This window comes from Berghia stephanieae, chromosome 15 (assembly GCF_034508935.2).
Source record: "Berghia stephanieae isolate SIO BIC M18660-M18661 chromosome 15, UCSD_Bste_1.3, whole genome shotgun sequence".
Classification (NCBI taxonomy): Eukaryota; Metazoa; Mollusca; class Gastropoda; order Nudibranchia; family Aeolidiidae; genus Berghia; species Berghia stephanieae.
Window position 1 is genome coordinate 20,126,478 of NC_088374.1, and position 11,005 is coordinate 20,137,482.

The following is an 11,005-nucleotide window of genomic DNA, read 5'->3' on the forward strand; positions in this document are numbered from 1 at the left end:
CTATTTATATTTCAAATTTCATTCGATTTTGATAAGTACTTTTCCAGTATTCTCACAAAACATCAACCCAATTTGCATTTCAATGAGTGAAAATATGGAGACAGCCATTTTGCTCCACCATCGCGCGACACGAAAATGACGTGAGCGAGGCAAGGCTGCCAGATGGCCAGACTTTAACCTGACCAAATTCGACTTCAAAAGTGGCTTAATAGAAAATCATATGGCTTTCAATATTAAGACTGGCCCACTTAAAATGAACTAAATTTTGACCAACAGAAATTTGAATAGACTAGGATAAATGTCACTAAGACAAAAATAGATGAATAAAATGTAAAAAAAATGAAACAAAAATATATATTTGGCCACACACGTGGCCATCTGGCAACCTTGTTCGCGACGACGGACGGCACAAATCCTCGCGCGCTTTTTAAAAATTAGGTATTTTTTAATTGTTATGTCATAGGGATAGTAGATTAACTCTCTCTCTCTCTCTCTCTCTCTCCCTCTCTCTCTCTCTCTCTCTCTCTCTCTCTCTCTCTCTCAAATAAATACAAGAACTAACATAAGCCGTGGTCTCACGGGACTGATTGATAATAATTCAGCAGGCATTTTTCGTGTCATTTGTATGGGTTGTAGACACAAGATTACACTTCGGAAAAGTTCCAAATGATCAATATTATGTATATTTCTAAAACAAAATTATAGTTGACCCTAGCCATACAGCTCTAAATCTATACAAGTTAGAACTCTTCTGATGTCTTCATCATATTTTCTGGTAATTGTGCCATAAAATTGCCAAGTATTAATATCTAATTCCACGTATTAAGCGAGATACAGGCACAAACCAGAATAATACGCAGAAAAAGCGTCCCATATTTTCCGCAATTTTTTCTCTTTGTGAGTCTTCCAAATAAATGACATCTTTGAAACTGCATAACTTTGTTATGTATTAATGGATTTTCAAAATTCAAAAAGATTTTTACTCAGTGGACATAGGGCATTTATTTAAGAGTAGTATTTCCTACAAAAATAGAAAACAAAAATTGTCATAGTCATTGCTATATTATTATTATTATTATATTATATATTATTATTATTATTATTATTATATTATTATTATTATTATTATTATTATTATTATTATTATTATTATTATTATTATTATTATTATTATTATTATTATTATTATTATTATTATTATTATTATTATTATTTTATTATTATTATTATTATTATTATTATTATTATTATTATTATTATTATTATTATTATTATTATTATTATTATTATTATTATTATTATTATTATTATTATTATTATTTATTATTATTATTATTATTATTATTGTTATTATTATTATTATTATTATTATTATTATTATTATTATTATTATTATTATTATTATTATTATTATTAGTAGTAGTATTAATATTACTCACATGATCTCCCCTTACTTCTAACAGTCTAGTCTCTGTACTCACATGCTCTCCCCATGCTACTAAAGCGTAGTCTCTGTACTCACATGATCTCCCCTTACTTCTAACAGCGTCGTATCTCTACTCACATGATCTCCCCTTACTTCTAACAGTGTAGTCTCTGTACTCACATGATCTCCCCTTACTTCTAACAGTGTAGTCTCTTTAGTCACATGATCTCCCCTTACTTCTAACAGTGTAGTCTCTTTAGTTACATGATCTCCCCTTACTTCTAACAGTGTAGTTTCTGTACTCACATGATCTCCCCTTACTTCTAACAGTGTAGTCTCTCTACTCACATGATCGCCTCTTACTTCTAACAGTGTAGTCTCTGTACTCACATGATCTCCCCATACTTCTAACAGTGTTGTCTCTTTAGTCACATGATCTCCCCTTACTTCTAACTGTAGTCTCTCAACTCACATGATCTCCCCTTACTTCTAACAGTGTAGTCTCTCTACTCACATGATCTCCCCTTACTTCTAACAATGTAGTCTCTGTACTCACATGATCTCCCCTTACTTCTAACAGTGTAGTCTCTCTACTCACATGATCTCCCCTTACTTCTAACAGTGTAGTCTCTTTAGTCACATGATCTCCCCTTACTTCTAACAGTGTAGTCTCTGTACTCACATGATCTCCCCTTACTTCTAACAGTTTAGTCTCTGTACTCACATGATCTCACCTTACTTCTAACAGTGTAGTCTCTGTACTCACATGATCTCCCCTTACTTCTAACAGTGTAGTCTCTGTACTCACATGATCTCCCCTTACTTCTAACAGTGTAGTCTCTGTACTCACATGATATCGCTTTACTTCTAACAGTGTAGTCTCTGTACTCACATGATCTCCCCATACTACTAACAGCGCAGTTTCTGTCGAAAAAAAAATCTTAACAAACGTGATGTCTCGTCCTACACGTTAAGTGTTTCTGTTGGCTACGGACCCGTTGTTAAGCGCATTGAGCACGGTTAGTGGATGTTGCGCGAAATATGAGTTCATTTCTTTTTCAATTTTGTTCATTTTTATTTTTTTATGGGACAATCCACAGTTGTTCGCAACTTTCTTGTGTCTTACCCTTGGAATTCCTTGCATGCTTTCCTTTTATCGTCCCTTGACATTATTCCACTACCCCTCACACCCCAAGGGACTGACGTAGTGCAAGAAGAATAAATGTTGAAAGAGCAGGTCCCGTCCGGTAAGCCTACAAAAATGAAAAAGAAAAAAAAAGAGCAAAAACAAAATTTTGGTGTTGAATCACGCGCATGAATGTTATCTCTTTCTTTCTTTATCAAAATGAGAAACTGGGGAGAAGGCACAAGTGGAAGATATAGATCTGAAAGAGTGTCAATGAAACAGAGCCAGACAAAGCAAGAAAGAAATATTCAAGAAAAAAACCCTATAAAAATCAGTCTTCCTCGACTGGGAATCAAACCTCAGACCTGATTACCGGTCAGATGTGATATCATTACACCATAGAGGTTGTATTATTGTGTGGTGTATCAGTTTCTTTTTTGCTTCCATTTACCATTTTTAGTTATTCATTTTTTTCCCCACTTTCATGTATGTTGTCATCAAAGTGTTGATTTATTGGTGAAAGCCTAAAATTGAATAAACTGAAAATGAAAATGGACATCATGTCCTAATGGAATGTCTAAAGTACAACCAGTTGAGAAGGAACTTCTGGCCTGACCCAACCCCATACTCAAAGAAGCTGTACGGCAGTGAGGACGACCTCAGGACCACTGTGGGCTTCATTCACCAGACCGGACTGACCATGTGACGTGACGGGAACGAAGAAGAAGAAGAAGAAGAATAAACTTTGAAAACTTTCGTTACCGGATAGTTGGGACAATTTTGTTGCCTATAGTCTTTACAAAGGACCGCGTTTTACGCTTTGAGCCCTCGCTTGCATCACACTCCACTAGCATTGTGGTGTTACTGTTCCCGACAGAGACAGCAATATTAACTACCAAGTACTCATTTTACACCTGTGTACGACGAGAGAATGCGAGTAAAAAACATTTTCCAACGACTCAACTATGCGCGCTCAGAGCGGGACTCAAACCCTAGACATCCCGATCCGAAGGCGAATGTCATCCCACACGACCGTGTGACAAAATACCATTTTGAAGCCTTGGTTCTTATTTTGTTTTATTTGTGTGGATTCTTGCTTTAAATGTTAAATATTTGCTTCGGCCATGATTTTTAATCTGGGTATCACACTGCAATTGTAATAGCATTGTATAACGTTACCTGGGCAGTCACTTCCGATTCGACTATTATAAGTCAGTCGAGAATGGAAATACTCTTCCACTGGAGTCCCCCTGCAGCTGTCTTCAAGTTTCAAAAGGCATTCAGTAGTGGCACGGTAAAACCTGGATAAAACATAACGCTGCTTTAACTCTCTCCTTACCTTTCATTTTCAGTATTCTCCCAAAATGGCAGGCTTACCCAGCAGAAAAAATGATTTTTTAAAACTCAAACAATCTCTCTACAAAACAACTTTATGTTTTTATTAATTAAACAAAGGTCATTGTGGTGTGCAAAATGAATCTGAATAAGAAAAATTGTATGTTGTGTCGTAACAAATATGACGATTTTGCTGTAGGTGGTAAGGAGAGGGTTAAAAAAAACAACAAAAAAACAAAAAAAAAAAACAACAACAAATAAACTTGATATATATGACATATAATGGGAGGATAAAGTGTCCGAGATGTTAAAGCATTGCATTGTGAAGTGGAAGGTCACGGGTTCGAGCCCCACGTCAGGAACTTTGTTTTTTTTTCCCTGGGCAAGAATATTAACCCTCAATTCACTCACTTTGGACAACATGGGTGATTCCTGGTGATGTATTCTCTATATTCCTTCACATAATTCCTAGGCGAGGAGATCTTTAAAAAAAGAGCTTTATATAGAGCAATTTCCACTAAATGTGCTCAAAGCGCTTACAATGGGTCCCTGGTCAACGACAACATTTAATATGAACGACGGGACATGACGCCAGTTATGCGATATTATAATTTTTGGGACAAAGACAACGGTCTTAACGGCCAGGTACTCATATTACACCCGAGTACGTGAGAGAATGTGAGCAAAGAGACTTTTCCAAGGACTCAACTATGCGCCGAGCGCGACGCTCGAACCCACGACTTTCTGATCCATAACGAGTGGCATATCACTAGACAACATAGCCGCACAATGATGCCTGTGTGACTCGTGGCCTTAAAAAGGGGTTATGTCGACAAGGACGAGGAGTTCAACACCGAATTTAAAGCCAAAAATTATAAGAGACTTTCAAAACGTGAGTATCTCTATATCGTAATATCCACTAAACGTGCTCAAGCACCTTACAAGGGTTCCCTAATCCAACAGCGACACTAAACATGTAGGACAAGACATGACATCTGTTAGGCGATTTCACATTTTTTAGGACATAGACAATGCTGTTAACGGTTAAGTACTATTTATATAGTACGGTGAGATAATGGGAGTAAAGAGCCTTTTCCAAGGATTCAACTATGGCCTGCTCAGACTGGTACTTGAACCCATGACCTTCCGACCCAAGGCGAGTGTCATATTAGACCATATAGTTAAGCCAATTTGTTTTATTGTGGTAAATATTACATTTTCTCAAAAGGCAAGAAATTAGAGTGTCAAATGTTTTAAACAATCGTTTTGTATGAGATGAGAATATATATATATATATATATATATATATATATATATATATATATATATATATATATATATATATATATATATATATATATATATTCTCACCTCTTTTTTTTGTTACATTCTCCAACAACGTTGTTTCATCCAAATCTTGGACTTGGAATCATCAGGGAGTACCGGTGTCTGGGAGGAATGTCGTTGTGTTCTGTCGGTTGGCGCCAATAATGTTTTTTTTTTTTTTTTTTTTTTTTTTTAAACCCAGACCATCCTATCTAATGTGTATGAGTGTAGTTTCTTGTCTATGTTGAGTATACTTCCTCTTCAGATGTGTTTCGGTGTAGTGGTTCTTTGGCAGTACGTTATTCCGAGGATTTTAATTTGGTTAACCCATTGCATGTCAGGTTCCTGGGCGTTTTCATTTCTAAGGGTTCAGGTCCGAGATTCATGATTTTGGTCTTTTTAATATTTAGTTTGGCACCACCATGCCAGGCCGAAATCGCTGAAGATTTCTAAATTTTGCGTATGCTAGGCATATCTCTCGGAAACAGGGTTTTTATCATCTGTATACGCGATGAATTTTTTGTTCGATTTTCCGGGGATTTTGGTGCCTTTAATTTTCGAGTTTCTCTTATTTATTTTTTCTTAAACAGTTTCTAGACATAAAATGTATAGTGGGACGAGAGAGGACAACCCTGTCGTACTGACCGACCGATTTGGACGGGATCGGATATTGTTTGATTGACAATTACACAGCTGGAGGGGTTGTTGTATAGTATCTTTATCCGTTTTCTGAAATAAGGGCCTATGTTGTTATATTCCAGTGTTTGATCGATGGACAAAATGTATGCGTGTGTGTGTGTGTATGTGTGTGTGTGTATGTGTGTGTGTGTGAGAGATAGAGAGAGAGAGAGAGAGAGAGAGAGAGAGACAGAGGGTCTGTTTTACATAATGTATTAGGTCTTTGATGAAGTTTGTGTGTTGCTCTATTGTTCTGTTGTTGATACTACATGTGTTTTCTTGGTCTAATATTTGGGGTAGGTAAGTTTTGATTTTGTTGCTTAAGGTTTTCGCTATAATTGTGTAGTCGGTATTTAGAAGGTCTTTATTGTTTGACGTCTGTTGTGTTTTTTTGGGGGGTATTAGTTTATGTATGTTATCTTTTGGCTGTTCGTTGATTGTCCTTCTTGGTGTATTTCTTTGGTCACTTCTAGGAGGTTTTGTTTAAGGAGTGGGAAGAAACTTTTGTAAAATTCTACTGTTAAGCCGTCGGGGCCTGGGGATTTGTTTATGTTCATGTTGTCTAGGCTGTGATGTAGGTCTTTTATGGTGATCTCTGTATCTAATTGTTCGCCAATGTTTTTTTTTCCGGATGTAGGTTTGTTGCGCATTTGTGTGAATGTGTGGATGTGTGTATATGTAAGCGACTGGGTGTAGGGTTGTGTTGGGGGGGGGTGGGATTCGTCTGGGGTAGTGGTTGTATAATTGGGTTGTTTAGTGTATATTGGAAAGTAAGTGTTTTTCCTGTGTAAGCACGTGCTGAATATATTTATCTCTATCTGTTTCGTGTGACGTGTTTTTTAAAAAAAAAACTATAATATGATATTTCTCTTCTAGGAATAGGGTCATGTTTTTGTTTACTATGTAGCTTTTTTGCTTGAGTCTATGTTCCATGTGATGTTGTAGTGTGTGTTTGAGTTATTTATTTTCAAGATGTGTTCGCTCAACGTAGGTGAGGATCTTTATCCGTCGTGTTTGAAGGTTTAGATGTGTTGGCAGTATCGTGTTTGATGTAGCCCACTGTCAGTCCGATGCACTTTTTCTGTTTGACTGTGTTGTTGTGAATTACGGTTGTTTTGTATATAACACATGATTCAAGGCATTTAACTTGGAGGAGGCAAAGGTTTTTGTTCCTACTGTTGCATTGTTTTATTTTTTCGGTGTGTTGTTTTGTTGGTTATGTGTATTGACGTTGCGTGTGTTGTCTTCTTTGATTATGTCTTCAGTTTTGCTCATGAATGAATATCCGATCTTCATTGTGTTTCTGATGTGGATTTTATGTAGTTTGTGGTCGCGAGCGAAGCAGGTGTTAACATTTTTTTTTTGAATTTACGTCCTATCTTGGTTGTAACATTTTAGTCGAAAAGGTTGGTGGGGGGGGGGGGATGAAGTATGTAATGTTGCGTGATCTTGATTTTTTGGGTGGCTTGTTGGGGTTTTTGTTCTCTCTGGATTTGTAGTCAAAGGGTTTTGTGTACCCACTGTTTTAGAGCGTAAATGTTGGGGCCAGTTGTTTTATAGAAAGGTTTGAGTCTTTTGACAATCTAGATTTGCGTTGTACGATGTTGATTGGATTCATGTGTTATATACAAAGCAATCGCTACACACAACAACACAGACTAACAGGAATACGACATCGGACTCACAGAGGGCCAGTTTAAAACACGATACAACCAACACACACACATCCAAAATTACACACACATGTGCAACAAACCTACAGCCGGAAACAACATTGGCGCAAATTGACAGAAAACAACAACATTCCTCCCAGACACCAGGATTCCCTGATGATTCCACGATTAGGACAAAACACCGTTGTTGGATAAAGTAAAAAAAAAATCGCTCCAAGTAACTGTCGAGCACACTACGTGGTTCTAGCTAACTCCCCCCAACCATATATATATATATATATATATATATATATTATATATATATATATATATGTGTTTATGTCTGTGTGTGTGTCTGTGTTTCTCGTTTGTTGTGTGTGTTTGGCTAAATGGTTTAGGGATTTGACACGACTTCAGATTGAAAGTTTCAGGGTTCGAGTCCCGCTCCAAACGACACATGGTTGAGTCCTTGGAAAAGACTATTTACTCGCCTTCTCTCACCCTAATCAGGTTTAGAATGAGTTTCTAGCCGCTAGCAGCGTTGTATTTGTCCTGTTATTTTGCCTAACAGGCGTCATGTCTTGTCGTGCATGTTAAGGGTTGATGTTGGCTTGACAGGGTCCTCTTTGTAAAGCGCTTTGAGTACTTTTACTCGATACTTTTTAACTTACTTCAGCCCTTAACCCAAGTTAGAGCATAGGCCATCAGCGATCCTTCGCCATTTGACTCTTCCTTGGGCTGTTTCCTCCACCTGCTTCATGCGTAGCCCGTTCTCCTTGCTTCCTCCACTGTGATTCTTCGCCACCGATTTCTGCGTCCCCTATGTCTTGGCCTCTCTGGCCTTCTTTCTACTTGAAGATTCCATGTCAGAGCTGAGCATGTCTTGTGATGTTGTGGGAAGATTTTCCATCCATCCCCATTTCCTCTTTCTGATTTGTATATCGATAGGTTGCTGATTAACAGTTTCCCAAAGATTTCCATTTCTGACTTTTTCTGTCCTACTGTTGTCCAAAACCGTCCTTAAGACATTTTATAAAAGCCTGTTATTCGTTTGCGATGCCTCTGGTTGTCCTCCACATTTCTGACCCATTACAGTGATACAAACTTTACATCAGTATAATAAATTCTTAGTTTTCCCGATACTCGAGACCCCAATGTATTTTCAGGATTTGAAAGGCTATACTTACCTTACCTTACCCGGGTTCCATCTCTTTCCAGAGGTCGGATGTCATGGCCTTCCATCCTTCACGGTCCATTGCAGCCTCGTTACAGTCTGCCATGCGCCGTCCTGTAGCTTCCTTGATGCCATCTGTCCAGGATTTCCTTTGTCTTCCTCTGCCTCTCTTTCCTTCAATTCTTCCCTCCATTATCCTTTTTTCGAGACTATCATGTCTTCGCATATGTCCAAACTATGACAGCTTTTTGTGCTTCACAGTCAAAAGAAGTTCTTTTTGTTTTTGGCCCATTAGGTCGAGGACTATACAGGTTCTACCAATTCTCGATGCGACCTCCTTGTCTCTTCCTCCATTTGTGTCTCCTACACTTCCCAGTATTGATCTCTAGTAGGGTTTCATTTGAAATATGTATTGATTTTTGTTGGTAGCTTCTAATCTTTAAAACTTTGTTTTCGCTTTATTCACGTTAAGACCACCTCTTGACGATGTTACAGCTAAGGTTTCAGTGTTATTTTGATTTGTTGATGTATATTTCAAATCAATGCCATTGTGTCTGCAAAATCAACGTCTCATAACTACTGAATTTAAATGCTCAAGTCTGTTTGAATACTTTAAAATTCAAACTCACTTTCCACTTGTGGCGAACACAGACATAATACGACATTAGGTCACATAATTCAGAACACAAAAAACGATAATAGAACGATAGAAATGGAATAGAGTTGAATTTTCTGTTAACTCACCGCCAATTAGTTTTGGGATACACCTGAGCCGACATTTATCTCTTTGCAAGTCTGATAACCAAAATTGATATGGGCAGAGATCCGGATCCTCTATAAGTACAGTCCTACATTGTTGTAATGGACAATATTTAGCGTCATTTTTAAAAAATTCCATAACAACAATAAGCCCATAAGGAATAGGATTATCAGACCGGCAAATGAGGTTATGCTGGTGTGGGTTTATTGTGGAAATATTGGAAATACACTGTCAAATCAAAGCAAATTATTGCCCATTTCAACGTTTAACCAAGTCCATTATCGAGGTCTGTTTTTGTCCGTCTTTTTCAACGATTAAAAAATGAAATAAAACTACAACAACAACAACAACAACAACAACAACAACTACTGCTACTACTACTACTACTGCTACTACTACTACTACTACTACTACTACTACTACTACTATTACTACTACTACTACTACTATTATACATACTACTACTACTACTACTACTACTACTACTACTACTACTACTTCTACTACTACTACTACTACTACTACTACTACTACTACTACTACTACTACTACTATTACAGTCAACTCACCAACAGCAATCCGGTTGGTAATACACGTAAACGATAAAAATGGAATATATTTAATAGTCGATTGAATCACAAGTAATCAAGTTCAATTAAATCATAAACATTGAGAAAAACAACATTAATTTTCATTTAACTCACCAGCAATCGATCTCAGCTGGTTTGCCCTGAAACGTTTCAATTCTGCAACTGTCTACCATCTCTTCCGTGCATTTTTTTTCCGCATTGGAAGAAAAAATTCCTAAATGAAAAGGGTGAATGGGGTGGATATTGATTAAAATCAACAGCATAACACAGGAAAGTTCGATTCCGTTAAGAGTATTAGTCATGATGACGCTTAATAGGGGATGAAAATCATGACGTCACTTCTATTTTTTCCTGTTCATAAATTTTTGGAAGTGTGTATGTAAAAAGGAGAAATTATAAAGAATAGGTAAAATTCTATTGAATCATAAGGTGACACAACTATTTCAGAAAGAGGATGTATGGGCAGTTTCTAAAGATGGTTGGTCTTTAATGATGATAAACATTTTATTTAGATTTGATAATAAAATGACATCACTCTGAAACTCGAAAATCATTTAAACAAGGCATGCATTCAGTCCAGAAGAGTGGCTTTACACTTCCAATGTAATAGGAACCAGTTTTTTTGGGACAGAATTTCAAGGGCGTTGGTGTCAGTGAGAAGAGAAAGGACAGAGTCAGAGTGAATTGAATGATGCCCACCACTGTTATAAAATGATAATAATGATAATGATAATGATAATAATAATAATGATAATAATAATAATAATAATAATAATAATAATAATAATAATAATAATAATAATAATAATATAATAATAATAACAATAACAATAATAATAATAATAATTATAATAAATAATAATAATAATAAATAATAATAATAATAAAATAATAATAATAATAATAATAATAATTAAAATAATAAATAAAAAATTAAA

General features: G+C 36.3%; 1 protein-coding gene across 1 annotated transcript in view; it reads right to left on the reverse strand.

The window, feature by feature from the left end:
• LOC144960536 (uncharacterized) overlaps window positions 1-10,281 on the reverse strand; it is a gene marked incomplete at its 5' end in the record, with an annotated part of 14,362 nt that extends 4,081 nt beyond the window's left edge. Inside the window, 3 exon segments of the mRNA XM_078893728.1 lie at window positions 2,553-2,679; window positions 3,732-3,853; window positions 10,182-10,281. Coding sequence (XP_078749854.1) covers window positions 2,553-2,679; window positions 3,732-3,853; window positions 10,182-10,281 — 349 coding nt within the window.
• Between the last annotated feature and the right edge of the window lie 724 nt (window positions 10,282-11,005).